This window comes from Talpa occidentalis, unplaced genomic scaffold, assembly GCF_014898055.3.
Source record: "Talpa occidentalis isolate TD23 unplaced genomic scaffold, MPIMG_talOcc4v2.1 talOcc4.17, whole genome shotgun sequence".
NCBI lineage: Eukaryota > Metazoa > Chordata > Mammalia > Eulipotyphla > Talpidae > Talpa > Talpa occidentalis.
In genome coordinates, this window is record NW_023601754.1 from 22,801,762 (window position 1) to 22,819,196 (window position 17,435).

Genomic DNA, 17,435 nt, shown 5'->3' on the forward strand with positions numbered 1-17,435 from the left:
TGCTGCCCTGTGTCCCTGCCCTGCAATTCCAGAGATGCCTCACACATCACCAGGGAACGATGCTATTGTTCCTAGGGGACAGCAGGAGAGTCCCATCCTGCCCCAGGCTTCCCAGATCTTCAACCATAGATGAATGTTTCTGAATAATCTTTGAATTTGTCATGTTACAAGTTTGATAATTTTCTGAGGTTAATATGTATCACTTGAGGTTTACATTTAAATTTTCTTCTGGACCTGTGATCATTTCAACTTTCTGAATTCTAATTTTATGATCTGGAATTTGATGGTTCAGTCATTGACTGTGGTAGGATCTTCAATAGGAATCTTAAAGTGTTCCTTAGTTTCCTTTTATGCAAAATGAGGATACTGATAGTTCCTACGTGACAAGGCAGAGCTAATACACATAAAGCACTAAGCCCAGTGCCTGGCATATCAAGTGCTCTGTCACTGTTCCTGTTATTTATTTATTTATTTATTTATTTATTTATTTATTTATTTATTTATTTATTTTTTGTGGGACCCTCGCCATTGGCCGGGGAAAGAACCAGCGCTGCAGAGGCTGCAGGCTGCCTCGCAGCCCAGCGCTCAACCGCTGAGCCACCAGGGGCGGCCCTATTTATTTTTTTTTATTTATACAAGCACTGGGTATAGTCAGAAGCGTGGGAGGGTGAGAGAATTCACCAGAGCCAGAGCGGAGCGCAGAGCAGGCAGACTGATGAAGCACACTGCTGAGGGGAGCAGTGGGCGGCAGGAGAGGTCTACGTGCCATGTGGGACCCTTGCCGGCACCTGGGGCCTGGGGCCTGGGGCTCGAACCGGCGCTGCAGAGAGGGCGGGCAGCTTCGCAGCCCAGCGCTCAACTGCTGCGCCACCAAGGAGGCCCTGTCCCTGTTATTACTCAATTAGACGGTATAGCAATCTAATATTTTCTTTTAAAAAAGCAGCTCTAGGACTTGCCCAGTTTTCAAATTAATTAACTTCTGTTTCACTTCATCTTTTTTCTTTTTTTAAACACAAATTTTATGACATTCTGATTCAGTTTCGGAAGCATTGCTTCACACCTCCATCTCTCCACACCTTTACCCGCCCCCCCACCACTTACCATTCGCCCACTGTGCTTTCCTTTTGTGTATTTCATTATAATTTATAATTTTTTTTAAAAAAATTGTTTTGTAATGAGTATTTATTCATTCACTTTTATTCTATCTCGTTTAGTACTATATTTCAAGCTAGGAATTATTTTCTAAATGTGTTCTAAGTTTTCTAGTCCTTTAGCCCTGCTGGCGAATAATGCAAGATGGTGGTGAAATAGCACTAAAACACCAAAAAGAGAGCTCCAGCAGAGCTCAGTGCCAGTGGACAGTGACCAGGGTGGGAACAGCTCATCGTCAGCAGGTTCTCACTGGGGTGCACAACTGCAAGACCACTCAGGCTCAGGGTCCAACAACAGGGTTTATTTAACAAACAGGAAACTGGGGGAAAAGAGTTTCTAAGGCCACAGGTGGCAGGCTGTCTCACCCCATATAGTGTCCTTAGTGTCCAGAAATCCCAAACAAAGGCCCCTCATAGCAGCTGCTCACAGCAGCAGTCTGGGTTGGATCAGATGCTGAATCGGATAGTGACAGACTCAACAGCACCAGGAGGTGGTGCCAGAGAACCAGAGGCTGTTGTCAGGTCTTGGAGATGCTGGGCCAAGCCTGAGAGGGCTCTTTGCAGAGGTAGGTGTAGTGGCTTAGTCTCTGTGAAGGTCTACTGAGGTGTGGAGATCTAGAAGTCTGTGAAGGCCTAGGAAGTCTAAGAAGGTCTGCTGAATTCCAGGGAGGTTGATAGCTTGACGTGTCTCTCTCTTCAGAAGCTAGGCGTAGAATCCTTCTTCTTCGAAGGGGGTCCAATTAATGCTTCCTCTTTGAAGACTGGCTGCTGACTTCTAAGGTGGTCTGAGGAATGCTGCTTCTTCAAAGTCCAGCAGCAGAATGAATCAAACTGGTTCTTGCTCTGCCTTAGGTCCCCTTCGGGGTCCCCCACCCTACAAGCCTCATTGGACCATTTTTCAGTCCTAAGTGTCTGATTAGACCATTTAGCACCTTTCAGCTCGGTTTCCATTTTTCAATCTGAATAATTAACTAATGAAGTGAGTTTGAACCCAGTTTAGTTCACAGCTGATTGATCCATTTTTGAATGCTAGAGCCAGATCTAAAAGGGAGAAAGCCCAGCCCCACCTGCACTCAGTTCAGAGCAGGCTTGTGGGGTTGTTGAGTCCAAGGAGCCATGGCTGGAGCCAGGCTACCGGGCCCTCACGGGTGGTGGACTGAGCCCAGCACACTTCAGCCCTAAAAAAGCTGTCTTGCCCCTCGCCTCTGGGGCCGGGGGGATTTGATAACAGTAGGGTGGTATGGGTGGTGGGGAAGAACTTCTACCCTCGATGGATATTTTGCTATTTTCTCTAGATGCTGTTCAACTTTAATCTGTTTCCCTCCAAATGCATTAGGTTTTTCATAATTTATCTAATGACTTTGTCTTCACACTGTGTAACTTCTGGGAGCCAGAATAAAGGAGCCAAATACAAATGTCAGTGAGTCTTTTGTCTTCCTGCTACATTCAGCGTTTATGCTATGAAATTGTTCTGCTTCCTTTTCTGAGCACTGTCAGTGTTGTTTTGCTGGTTCCTTCCCCCTCACTTTTCATGTATGTTTTTAGTTTCTGAGGAAAGCAGTTTTAAGATATGGCTGCATACCACTATGCCATTTTGTCTCTCCTTGATTTAAATGTGGTCTCTCTATGCTACTTTTTTTTAACATTGAGTTGATTCCTCCAACATTTATATGCCATCTATTCAACATGCAAGTTCATGAAGGCCTAAAAGCATGTCTTCATATACTTACTCTATGAAACAGAGCTATAGAGGGGCCATAGCATGAAAGGACAGTGCCAAGATAAAGGACAGGTCACTGTCCATGGGTTTTAACCCACATGCACAATTATAAGACCATGCAGGTTTAGGGAATAAAAATGGGGTTTATATAACAAACAGGGAAAACAAAGAGCTTCTAGTCACCTCAGGTAGTTTTCATAGTGTCCCGAAATCCCAAACAAGAGATTTCTCATTCAAGATGGCTCATTCAGTGGGGGCTGGAGATCACGGCACACCAGCAAGCAGTGGGCCAGGATCCAACTCATGAAGGCAACTGGAGGTGATTGTAGGTAGGTCTGCTGAGATGATACGGCAGCAGCCCACAGCAACAGTCTTAAGGCTGGGCAAGACAGATATATTCTACTCCCTTTCTAATCTTGCCTATTTCTCAGACTTAGCTTTGCTAAGTCTTCTAGCCCATGTTGACCAGTCTTCCAGTCATGGCCCCAACATTCTCCTTGTCTCAGCACCTCATGTCTTGGGTCTCCACCACCTGCCTTCAGCTTTCAGCTCCAGGTGCGACGGTCACCTAGGCAACGGGCCTGGCAAAGGTGAACAGGTCCCACAGTTTGTGCCGTGAGGCTCTGGTTTCACGTAGAGTTCTTGTGAAAAGATAAATTTGTTCAGGTGTTCAATAAATGTTATGGACACCTACATTGGTGTCCATAAGGTGTCCACTGGTGTCCAATGTAGGTGTCCATAAGGCGCTGTAAGCTTATCACATATTGAAGATGACATCCCACACTCTGATTTTTCAAACTGAAATATGATGTTTTCACACTTAAATAAAAGGAAGGAAATCTGGAAAACACCAGGTTTCTTAAAACGATGCTCAGGAAATGTAGTTGAATTTGATATTCAGTCAGGAGTTTTCAACAGACGTTGCTTGTACAATAAACTTACACAATGAATCTGCCATTGTGATAGAGGAAGTTTTAAATCAGATTTAAATCTTGTCATGCCTGGATATATGTGCTAATATTTTCAGTCAGTGTCTAGCACAGCTGTTAAAACACTTTGACTCTGCCGCCCAAATGGGTCTCCTAAAATTCATTCAGTTCTGTGTTCTAATTCTTATTATTTTTTTGGCATTTCTAGAGGTGAACATCAAGCTTTATTGATTCTGATGTATCTTTGACAATAAATTGTGAATTTCATCAAAACACCAAGTTGATACATATGTCAACGATTCTTAATGCCTTCAGTAGCATGGGAAAACTTCAGAATTCTGCATATGTAACATTTAAGCAGGAAGCTAAAACTCATTTGGGAAATAAACATTTGCAAATGATGTTTGATTTCAACTGAGCAGCAGATTTCTGATAACTTTTTCAGCTAATCAGACTTTTTTTTAATTCTTAAAAATGCAACATGGTTTACTTTCCTACCAATTTCAGCAAATATTAAATATTTCAAGTTTTTTTCTTCATTTCCATTTTCTAGCAATGAAGTTTCAGTCCTCATTTCTTACTGCATTGCCTTCATGTTGTTTTTCTTCATGCTTATATTTTATAAACTAGCTTCATCATTACATTTTCATAAACTTTCCTTTAAGAATATATCAAGTCATTTCATTATCTTCTTAGTGATACTCATCTTAATATGTTCTATAAGGCCATATTTTACCTCATTCTCTTCCATTTTGCCAACCATGAGTTCATATGAAAGATTTAGGGTTGTACCTCAGTTATGGGAAATGTGACTGACTGTAGATCTTCCATGTGTTCACACCTTCATTTATTTGCTTTCAATTTAATTTGTTACTGAAGCTACTCACGCTCTTTTAGATCCTTTTAAGACTCTACAAATAGGTTGCATTTTTTTTTATGTGGCAAGCCTGACATCCCTGATAGAACTCCATTAGACTAGTTGGAAAAATGACTCTCTTTGGGGCCAGTACTCAAACTAATGGGTTACACTGTAACATTTGGTAAGGAAATATATTTACAAGAGTTAAATGTTTAATCCACTTTCTATTTTTATTGAGCAAATTTGGCAGCAAAATATGCATGATGGTAAGTACCATAGAGTCTCCTCCATTTCATTTCTGATCAATTAAATGAAAACATTCAGGAATAATAAACTCAGTCCGCCGCAAACCTGAGAACAAAGAATGTGTCCAGATATATTCATTATATCAGAAATAAAATTTAATGACTTTTAATTTTGTATTTAGTAGTATAAACTGTTAACAGTCCATATTCCTGAATAATCTTACAATGTTCTAGTTTTAGTAAGAATTCAAAGTCAAAAATGTTTGACAAGGTATAGATTTATTATACTGTCTTTTAGTCCAATCCTATGGTTAGCACAAATACAAAACCACAGTCTTGTTTATAAAATAAAAATTATACAATAGTTCCAATTACTAAAATATTAATGTTGAAGTTTCTGAGAACCAAAATATCAGATGGTTGATTTTGCTTTTTTGAGGCATATTGACATTTTCTTCTAGCATGACAATGTACTACAAGACAATGTTCACCATTTCTTCAATACCTTTTCATCCCTAGTAGCATTAGTAGTCGGCAAACTCATTGTCATGGCAGTAGGTGGGAATTTAGTGCAATGAGCAACAATTTATTTTGATGAGTTATTTGAGCATTACATGCATGCAGTAGTGAGTGTCCAATTCATAAACTATTTCTACTGTTCAGTAAAAATTATTATTGCAGTTGGCATAATCTGAAGAACTGCTTTCCATCTGATTAAAAACACTGTCTACCACTGGGTTGGCAACAGCATGCCCAATAACTTTGTCAAGGGTGTGGCAGCCACATCACCAGCATAATTAGTCCTACATTAGCAGCTGCCTTAACTAAAGGCAATGCAAACTTGTTTTTGTTGACTGCAGCACAAATCTAAACATACTTTCTAGAAAATGACTTTCCACAGAGCTTCTTCCACCTTCCTTCCTAGCTAACCACACATGGGTCATCATTGCTTGGCTTGACTTCTCCTTCCAGCAGCGAATTCATCACAACCTTTGTCAAGTAGCTGCAGGTCCCTCTTTTCCCCAGTGGAGGAGTATTATAAAAGGCAGTCATGTCATCCTACCAAGGAAAACAGTAAGCAAGTCATTTGATTTTTTGTTTGTAAAAAGTTGCCAGGTAAAATTAGTGTCAGCCTAGGGGGAAAATAAATTCCCAGGAAGATTTCCTCATGGAAAATAGGAGCTTCTTGAGCATCTCGTTTGTTTTCCTGAGGCATCTTCTCAGCAGATAAAACAAAGAAAAACACTTTCAGTATTCTCTTAGTTGCTGATAATTTTTATTTACTTAGGGAAACTTTTCAGAGATGAGCATAAAATATTAAACAGAGCGCCTGGAAGGGAATACCTCAGGCGGGACCAGCACTGATGAAGTTTATTACCCAGTCCCATTCTCCCCAGAATTTAATTTTATTGCCTTCTAGAATCTATGTCTCCTCTCTGGTAAAACACATTTTAACTGCTAACTACATAAAAGAAATTTATCTCCTCCTAGATTTCATTTTAGTCAGAACTTCATAGCTGAAGAGACTAGTAATTAACTAAAAAGTAACATCTTCTCAACTAGGTCAGACTTCCCCTGACCTTCAACTACTTTCTTTTGTACACCATGAATATGTTTTATAAGTAAGAGATTAAGAATATTTTGAAGAATTGAGACATTAAGAAAACTTCTCAAAGAGCTTTTCTTCTCTACTTACTTGTTTTTCAACTTCCTTTAGTCGACTTTCATCTCTTTGAAATTCATGAAATGCTTCTTTCACCAGTTTGTCAAGATCTACTTTGTCTTGAAATTCTAGCTCAGGGTTTCTTTCCAGTACAATGGACACAACCATTAGTAACTAGAAGAGACAGCCATTGAAAGTCAATTATATGACCCATAAAAGTGACAGAGTCTGGACATGTTTTCATTCTTTAATCAGACTGATGGATGACCTAATATTCCACAGTGTGTTCTATACAGTCAGAGGCTTTAGGATTATCTATGGGTGGAATCTTCCCTGATCTTTCAAACTAATAGCCCAAGTTCTGCTTGGACCCTGCATTTTTTTTTTTTCATTTCATGCATCCCTGAAATTGTACAGAAATGTTTTTAGTTACTTAGTAAAATGAGTAATTTAGAAATATGACTCTCCTAGCCCCATACATAGTACATAGCACTCTATTCACCCAAGTGTCTGGACTCTTTAGGCCTTTAGATATCAGTCCTTGCTGGAAAGACAATGAAACCCGGGTCTACTGGAGCAGAGGCTGCCACATGACAGGCTGAAGGCAGCAAAGCTAGAGAAGGTGGGTGAATTCAGTGGAAACTCTGGATCTAGGCTAAGATCAAATGATTTGGAGGTCAGCAGCCCAAAAATTCTGTGACACCATAGCTGTTTCTCAGGGGATGGCTATATTTTAAGAAATACACTTCATCCTGCTCATGTATGAGTATTATTTGTTCTGTATAAACTATCATAGTTTAATGTATCATCCTGTTGTTGGGCTACCCACACATTTATCTCAAATGATAAACTTTTATATGAAAAGATTGAGTCTGAGGCATACTATGTTTGGTAAAGACTTTCTGATGATGATTATGTTTCCTACTTAGTATATGAAACAGGAAACACACCTCATAATTCCCAATTTGGGAAGCTTACTGACTCTATTTTACGAAAATGCTTTCAAAGTAGGATCTGAAAGAACTAACAGAAACACCTCCAGTAAAATGCAGGAGTTATAACGTGGGCAGGGCTTTTGCCAGGAGAACACAAAGTTTTGCTCGAGTTCTAAAGGAGAATTTCTTCTGCAAAGAAATGACCTCATTTTGGTCAAGAAGAAAGATCCTCATCTTTTCCTGCTTCTTTTCTTCCATCTCAGCCTCATTCCCACATGCTATGAAACTGATCACGGATACTGTTTCCAAATCCTGATCCAGCAGAGATAAGGCTCACACTTAGCTCTGACTGAGACCTCAAATGGGCTGGATTTTAGGTGTCATATCCATCTCGGCATTTACTGAGAGTTTCTGTATCAGTAAGATATATTACCTACCCTTAACAAACACAAAGTCTGATAGAGACATTCCAAGAGAAAGAGACAAGTAAAGATAACTACAGATTAAAGTAATTCTTTTGGGGGATTCTCTATCTTGGTATAATGTTTTAAACTGGCAAAAGAACATGTATGTATTTTAGCAGCAGCCTTTCTGTTGATACAAAGCAATGATGACACAGCACAATATTACGTCTGCTTTGTTCACAGAGAGATGTGGAAAGATGTTTCTCAAAATATCTTGTTAGTATGTAAGGAACTTTTTTTTTCCTTCTATAATTCTCTGAACTACTGAAACTTTCTATAATAGTCACATATTATTTCTGTAAAAAGAAAAAAACTAGAAACAAAATAGGAAAAAGTCATTTCTGTTTTATGGTGCTGCTGGTGTACTATGATGTGCCTTGATGTGGGTCAAGGTCGGCCATCTTCTGCAGGACTCAACTGGAAGGGATTTGGAGTAGGTAAAGAGGGGCGTGACTGATCTCCTGGGCAGTTTCCTTTGTACTAGTTTTCAAGGAGCAGATACAGATAGAAAGCACTTATTCAGCAATTTACATTTCTTAACACAAACCTCCACAATGATCTGTCTGTACTTTGGCTGGTCAATACTCCCCAACATGTCTTCAACGAGGAGAGAGAAATTCATCTCATACATGGTCATATCTGACAGGGTTGGTTGCTAAAAGAAATAACACAACATAAACAGGCTGCATTGTTATATTCTGGTTCCCACTTAACAGAAGAATTTCATTTTCTAATCAATAATCTTTTTCAGTTGCTATAAAGCCATAGAGAACATTGTCAACTATACAACTGAATTTTATATGTGTCAAGCTACTGAAGCCAGCCAGCTTGACTATTGTGATAAATTAAACTCCTGTTTTTTGCAATTATCTTCACTATATTAATTTTTTAGGGGAAAGGTCTGTATTAGAAATTCACTTTTATATACAAAAGGAACAGCCAAAAATTGAGACAACAAATAAAGTACATATTGCCTTCAGAATTAACATAAGAAGTTATGCTTGCTGTCAGACTTTAAGCATGTAAGTTACCAGCTATTGACTTCATATCACTTTTGGGGCAGGTCCTTTCTGAGCTAGCAGCACAAAAATGCATACAAAGAAGCAAAAACAATATCATGTACTGAAATGGTAAGCAATCAGTAAAAAGCAAAACCAAAAAGAATTTTCTCGATTCTAGCCCTTTTATGTTTCATTTAAAACAAGAGTATTACATAGCTCCCAATTCACTTTTCACAAACCAAATGAAAGTAGAAAGTACACTCAAATCTAAACCCAAATCTGTATAGTGAATAACCCTTGAAGAATGCTAGGGAAGTGTACTTACAAATCTTCATTTGTAAGGTAGAAAACAGTTGGAGTTACCAGAATTACTACCAAAGAAGCAGAACTGATGAGTCATAATTATTTGCTTTTATCTCAACGATGATTTACAGTGAACTTAAACATAGTCTCAGAACATGTATTTACTTACAACTCAAAATAGGATCCGAAGAAATGTTCCCTTTCAACCAAATGACAGCATATATATTCTGTCTGTATAATATTGTCTAAGTCCTACATTCAATATGGTCCATCTATTGTATTCTAAATTCAATACAATCCAACACATTGCTAATTAGATTGCAGTTAATTTAGGGAAAATGAAGCCTGGTTGCTGAATATAGTAATTATAATTGTTTAGCTGTACAGTAATGGGATTAATGGAAGAACCTTTCATGGCTTCACATCAATTTCCTTTTAATGTCTCATTTGACATGTCAACCTAGCTGCTATGCAACTGTGACAATTAAGCCTAGAGAAGAGATATCAAGCTTGCCATATTTCCTTCTCTCTGAAAGTCCCCAGGGTAAGCTGTAGAGCAGAAAAATTAAACAGAAAGGCTCAGAGGTCAAGCTGCCAAGAGGTCACACTTCAGTTCAGCTACTGCCTAGGTGTGAAACCTGGGGGAAGTCACTCACCTATGCTTCCATTGCTTCATCTGTCAAATGGAAAGAATAAAGTACCTACCTCAAAAGATTGTTGTGAGGATTAAAGGAACACTTAGAAAAGTGACAGGCCCATACAAATACTTCACAGGTACTTATGTTGTTAGCAAAGAGAGGATGGTAATGTAAGTGGCCCAGATATTCACACAATGAAATGAAAATCTGGCAGCTATTAGTGGGGCTGAGGAAGCAGCTGTGAAGAGGTTGCCATAGTCCACTATGGAGACAGGTGCTACCAGAAGCAGTGGGGCATGAACAGCCGGGGGGCCTGCACTCTGCCCACAGGGGATGGTTGTACACCACAACCACAACCACAGAGGCCTGGGACAGGGCCAGGACCTGGCTGCCATCAAGGACAGCCACTCAGCAGCTTGCTAGTACCAAGAACACTTTTTAAAAGTTTCTGTTCATTTTTTTGAATGAGTAATACATTCTCATTGTTCTAGATTTGAAAAGGTTTTGAGAAAGGGTTTTCAAAACAAAGGAAAGAATACTCTGAGTTCTGTAGTAATTTACACAAGGTGAAAAGATTTCAACGGCTCTAGCTGCAAAATAGCAATTTCAGGATTAAACAGCAACAGTAGCCACATCCACACGGGCAGCCACATCCACGCCGGAACAAGCTGGTTGTGACGTCACGCCTGAAGTGAGGCACTCTTAGGGAAGGCTTTCATTACAGCTTTCAAAATGTTCAGTATGTCTACAGTGTGAGGTGGACCAGGGGGCCAAAATATCTGTAAAGCCAAGAGGTACCCCTTGTGGAAAGTCTGAAGACCCAGAGTTGGCTGAGAAGTTTCCTGAACCTCCAACCTTCCGTTATGTTTCCTATTCACAGAATGAACCCCAAGATCAGGATGCACTCTGAAAAGCTTATGAACTTCCACAGTCCCCTCCAGAAATTGATACCCCACATTCTCCCCTCATTTTCCTCTCTGATCAGAGCTGGACAAGGACTTTATATAAAAGAAGGAGGAAGATGATGAGAAAGAACATGTACTCATTTAAATTTTAGAAGTAAGCATCTTGCTTAGGGGCTTAATGAAAGGATTCAGTAAGTAATCACTAGGAGGTAAGATGGTATAAAAATTCTTGAATCTTTTGAAGGACATACTAAGCAGCCTCCTTTTTAAAATAAGTATATTTAAAAAACAAAAACAGAGGGGGCGGAGCAACATGGCGCGAGGAGACGCTGCGAGTAAGATCTCCCATTAAAAAAAGTGAATAGGGAGGAAAAGCGGCAGGTCCCAGTGAGAACTGGGACACGGAAGATAAACGGGTGACGCCAGCGAACTGCCCGAAGAAGAAAGTGGCCATAAAAGAGGACTAGAAGGGAGGGAAGCGCAGAACCCTGCTCCCCTCCCCCGCCCACAGAGGCGGCACTCTCCAACCAGAAGAGAGGAGGAAACAACAAACCAAAACAACCAACAAGAACAAAGGACGCAGCAAGCAGGACTGTGCGTGGAAAGGAACTATTGCAGCCACCACACCCCGTGAACGGGAGCTGAGGTGAACCCTGCAGGATCCGCCGCGGTGGTGAGCGAACGGCTCCGGGCGCCATTAGAGAAGAACAAAGACCCCGGGAGACGCGCACACAGCCCGGGCTGCCAGTAAGCTGGCGCGGAAACGCGGCGCGCTCGGGGAGCTTGAAAAGCAAGTGCAGACCTGGATCGCGGCTGCCCAGGTCCCGCGCCTACGACCTAGGCTTGCGGGGAGACGACCTAGGCTTGCGGGGAGACGCGCGGAGGTCCTCACTGAGGTGAAGGTCCCTCCCTGAGTGAGCAGGAACCAGGCGTCCAGGCACGGGAGCGGTGCAAAAGGCGCCATTCCCGCGCCACTGAACTGGGCTACAGCCCGCGTCCTGGAACTGAGGGCTTAGAACTGAGACCCGGGGCACGAAAATTCGGGGCGTGGTTTCTCCACGACGGTGGGGCACAAGGCAGACACAGCACCCCAAAGCTGTTGAGGTGTACCCTACCATTCCCGCTCTGTTCTCTGTCCCACGGGGTGGGGGGAGGCGAAAACAGCCCCCCAAGGACAATAGGAGAGATCTCTGGCGCCACCTAGCGACCAGGAAAAAAAAGTCACTAACACCCTATAAAACAGGACATTTCTTAAGACTGCTTGAAAAGGGCAGAAGGTTTCTGGAGGACCCAGTGGCCAGCCGGGAAGTTATTCCACGCCAGGCCCCTTCCGACCAGCAGTCTGAGCCCACAGAGGGAGCAGGCACCCACGTCCGGGGCAGACCGGGGGCGCAGAAGAGTGTGCCTGAAACCGGAGGCGCAGGGACTGCATCCCGCTTCACCATTTGAGAACAGGGACATTTCTTCAGTAAAAACTGCCTAAAATCAGCAGAAAGCTCCCCCAGAAGACAGAGATGGCTCCTGGAAGAGCCAGAGGGGAGCGGAGAAGTTCACCCAAGATGTCAGTCAGTCCGAGCAACACAGTGTCCCAACGCATACGACAAATTAGAAAACAGACAGTAGGGAGTAGAAGAACCACACGCAACCTAAAAACTCCTCAGGAAAGAAGCACGCCACAAAAAGAAAACCACTCCCCAGATTGCAACGACAGCAACTTGGAAGAACTTCTGAGCCTTCCAGAAAGAGAATTTAAAATTGCCATGATTAAAAAAGTGATAGATCAGAAGAAGGAAATTGAGTCCCTAAAGAGGGAAGTAAGAGAAATGCAGGAGATCAAAGAATTAATGGAGGAACTAAAGAACTCTGGGAAAAGCAATGAAAGCAGAATAGATGAAATGGAAGAACGAATAAGTAATCTTGAAGACACAGAAATAAAAAGAACCAAAACAGAAAAGGAAAGAGAAGTACGAAGGAAAAGAATGAAGAAAGACTTCGGGAACTATCTGACTCCATGAGGAAAGGAAATATAAGAGTTATAGGAATTCCAGAAGGAGAGGAGAGAGATGTAGGAACAGAGAAAATATTCATGGATATAATTGAAGAGAACTTCCCAAATGAGAAGAAGGAGCTGAAAATTGATATACAAGAAGCAAGAAGAACACCAAACTTCCACGACGAAAGGAAAAACACAGCAAGACACATAATAGTAAAGCTCCCAAGAATCCAGGACAAGGAAAAAATAATGAAGCTGACAAGAGGGAAGAAACAGATAACATTCAAAGGAAAACCAATCAGGCTGACATCAGACTTCTCTGAAGAAACACTACGGGCAAGGAGAGAGTGGAGGGACATAGTCAACAGACTCCAAGAAAACAGATGCCAACCAAGAATACTCTATCCCGCAAAGCTCTCTTTCCTCCATGAAGAAAGAATATGGACCTTCCCAGACAAAGAGAAACTCCGGAATTTCATTGCGACTAAACCCCCACTCCAAAAAATACTACAAGGAATCCTAAAGCCAGAACCTCAGAGGGACGAATAACAACGAAAGAAGACCAAAAAAAAAAAAAAGTTATTAAAAGAATATAAATAAAATCAAAGGAAAGACAAACATAATGGCAAATACAGATGCTAACATATCAATATTAACTCTAAATGTAAATGGACTAAACTCTTCAATAAAAAGACACAGAGTTGCAGCCTGGATTAAGAAACAAAACCCAACCTTTTGCTGTCTCCAGGAAACACATTTAGCTACAAAAGATAAAAATAGGCTCAAAGTCAAAGGATGGAAAACAATCCTACAAGCAAATGGGCCAAAAAAGAAAGCAGGAACAGCTATACTTATATCAGATAAACAGACTTCAAACTCAAAAAAATAAAAAGAGACCCCAATGGTCACTACATTATGATTAAGGGGACAATACTTCAAGAAGAAATAACACTCATTAACATATACTCAACAACGAAAGAGCACCAAAATATATCAGACAACTGTTGTCCTCTCTGAAAACAGACATCAGAGAAAACACATATGTAGTGGGAGACTTCAACACACCACTATCAACAATGGATAGATCAACAAGACAAAAAATAAGTAAAGAAACTAAAGCTCTAAATAAGGACCTAGAGCATTTGGGCTTAACAGACATCTATAGAACACTAAACCCCAAAAAAACGGAGTACACATTTTTCTCAAGCGCACACGGATCATTCTCCAGGATCGATCACATACTGGGGCACAAGACAAACATCAACAGATACACCAAGATTGAAATCATACCAACCATCTTTTCTGACCACGAAGGCATCAAACTAGAAATAAATCATAAAAAGAAGGCAAGGAACTATCCTACCTCATGGAGATTAAAAGCCACACTACTGGAAGACCACTGGACTAACGAGGAGATCAAAGAAGAAATTAAAAAATTCTTTGAATTGAATGACAAGGAGGACACCAATATCCTAAATGTATGGGATGCAGCAAAAAGCAGTAATAAGAGGAAAATATATAGCAATAGAAGCTCACATCAAAAAACAGAAAGAACTCAAAGAAACAACCTAATCTCGAAGCTCAAAGATCTAGAAAAAGACAACAAAAAACCCCCAGACCAGTAGAAGAAAAGAAATAATAAAAACCAAAGCAGAAATAAATGAAATTGAAACTAAAAAACAATCCAAAAGATCAATGAAAACCAAGAGCTGGTTCTTTGGAAAAATAAATAAAATAGACAAACCCCTAGCCAGGCTCACAAAGGAAAAAAGGGAGAAAGCACAAATACACAGAATCATAAATGAAAGAGGAGAAATCACAACGGACACAGCAGAAATCAAAAGAATAATCAGTAACTACTATGAACAGTTATATGGAAACAAGTTCAACAATCTAGAGGAGATGGACAAATTCCTACAACTCTACAATTACCCAAAGCTAGATAAAGAAGAATAGAACACCTAAACAGACCAATTACAAGCAGCGAAATTGAAATGGTAATTAAAACCTCCCCAAAAACAAAAGCCCAGGACCTGATGGATTTACAAATGAATTCTACCAACATTCAGAGACGAATTAGTGCCTATCCTTCACACAACTCTTCCAAAAAATTGAGAAGGAAGGGACAATACCAAACACGTTCTATGAAGCCAATATTACACTAATACAAAAACCGAATAAGGACAACACAAAAAAAGGAAAACTATAGGCCATCTCCCTAATGAACACTGATGCAAAAATCCTCAATAAAATTTTAGCTATCAGAATCCAACAATGTATCCATAAGATAATTCACCACGACCAAGTTGATTCATTCCAGGGGCACAAGGATGGTTTAACATCCGAAAATCAATCAACATTATCCAACACATCAACAAAAAGAAATATAAAAACCATATGATAATATCAATAGATGCTGAGAAAGCTTTCGACAAAGTGCAACACCCATTCATGATAAAAGCCCTTGAAATTCTTGGGATACAAGGAAACATACCTCAACATCATAAAAGGCCATCTATGACAAGCCAACAGCCAGTATCATTCTCAATGGTGAAAAGCTGAAAGCATTCCATTAAGATCTGGACAAGACAAGGATGTCCACTCTCACCACTGCTTTTCAATATAATACTGGAAGTCCTAGCCAGAGCAATAAAACAAGAGAAAGACATCCAAGGAATCCAAATAGGAAAAGAAGAAGTCAAACTATCACTATTTGCAGATGATATGATAATATACATAGAGAACCCCAAAATCTCCACAGAAAAACTAATTCAACTCATCAATCAATTCAGTAAAGTGGCAGGATACAAAATCAACACGCAAAAGTCAGTAGCCTTCCTATACACAAACAATAAATCTGAAGAAGAAGAAATCAAAAAAAACACCCCTTTTATTATCGAAACAAAAAAAATCAAATATTTGGGAATAAATCTAACAAAAGAGGTAAAGGACCTATACAAAGAAAACTATAAAACACTGTTAAAAGAAATAGAAGAAGACACAAAGAAATGGAAAGACATCCCCTGCCTCATGGATTGGAAGAATAAACATTATTAAAATGGCCATCCTACCAAAAGCAATATACAGATTCAATGCTATTCCAATCAAAATCTCAATGGCATTCTTCAAGAAATAGAACAATTATTGATGAAATTCATATGGAATCACCAAAAACCCCGAATAGCCAAAGCTCTACTGAAAAAAAAAGAAGGAAATGGGGGCATCACACTCCCAGACTTCAAACTATACTACAAAGCCATAATCATCAAAACTGCATGGTATTGGAACAAGAACAGACATACAGACCAATGGAATCGAATAGAAAATCCAGAAATAAACCCACAGATTTATGGTCAACTAATCTTTGACAAAGGAGCGAAGACTATGCATTGGAGCAAAGAAAGTTTGTTCAATAAATGGTGCTGGGAAAACTGGGTCGCTACATGCAAAAGAATGAAGCTTGACCACTACCTCACACCATACACAAAAATCAACTCAAAATGGATTAAAGAACTAGACATAAGACCCGAAACCATAAAATATATAGAAGGAAATATAGGCGAAACACTACGTGATATGCACACATCAAAGACATCTTTACAGACACATCACCCAAAGCAGTGATAGTGAAGAGAAAAGATAAAAGCTGGGACTACATCAAATTAAAGAGCTTCTGCACAGCAAAAGAGACATAACAAAAACAAAGAGAAACCCCCACCAACTGGGAGAACATTTTTGCACCCAACACTAATGATAAGGACTGATCACAAAAATCTGCAAAGAGCTGATGAGACTCAGCAACAACAAAGAAAATAATCCAGTCAAAAAATGGGCAGAAGAACTAAAAAGAAACTTCTCTGAAGAGGAAATGCAAATGGCCAACAGACATATGAAAAAATGTTCAACATCACTTGTAATCAGGGAAATGCAAATCAAAACTACCATGAGATACCATCTCACACCAGTGAGAATGGCACATATTAAAAAAACTAGCAACAACAAATGTTGGCGAGGATGTGGAGAAAAAGGAACTCTTGTGCACTGTTGGTGGGAGTGCAAACTGGTCCAACCACTATGGAGAGCTGTGTGGAGATTTCTGGACCTACTAAACATAGAGCTTCCATATGATCCAGCAATTCCACTCCTAGGTATTTACCCAAAGGACACAGAAACATCAATTCCAAAGAGCACCTGCACTCCTATGTTTATAGCAGCACTGTTTACAATAGCTAAGCTTTGGAAACAACCCAAATGCCCAAAAATAGATGACTGGATCAAGAAGATGTGGTACATATATACCATGGAATATTACTCAGCATTCAAAAAAGATAAACACATGCAATTTGCAGCAACATGGATGGCACTGGAAGGGATCATGCTCAGCGAAATAAGCCAAAAAGAAAAAGAAAAATACCGGATGGTCTCACTCATAGCAGGAATCTAGAAAACTTAAATAAGGGACCAGGAAAATGAATATAAGAAAGTGAAAATCAAAATCAACAAAAAACTATGAACCAGAGACACTTTTGGGGGGTGGGGGGCGGAGGGGAAGGATTGGGGTCAGAATGGGGCGTTTGCAATTGTATGGGGGAATATAAAAATAAAATTTAATATTTAAAAAAAAAAAAA

General features: G+C 40.1%; 1 protein-coding gene across 5 annotated transcripts in view; it reads right to left on the reverse strand.

Moving 5' to 3' along the window:
* Window positions 1-4,846: 4,846 nt before the first annotated feature.
* Window positions 4,847-17,435, reverse strand: part of PHKB (phosphorylase kinase regulatory subunit beta) — a 223,376-nt gene continuing 210,787 nt past the window's right edge. For 4 of the 5 annotated variants that reach the window (XM_037516318.2, XM_037516317.2, XM_037516319.2 and 1 more), the window contains 3 exons: window positions 8,514-8,621; window positions 6,601-6,741; window positions 4,848-5,963 (listed from right to left, as the gene is read on the reverse strand). In XM_037516318.2, the coding sequence (XP_037372215.1) occupies window positions 5,826-5,963; window positions 6,601-6,741; window positions 8,514-8,621 (387 nt within the window). In that variant the 3' untranslated portion in view covers window positions 4,848-5,825. Of the gene's footprint in view, window positions 5,964-6,600; window positions 6,742-8,513; window positions 8,622-17,435 lie in introns of all 5 variants that reach the window. The other variant, XM_037516321.2, reaches the window with a different exon arrangement.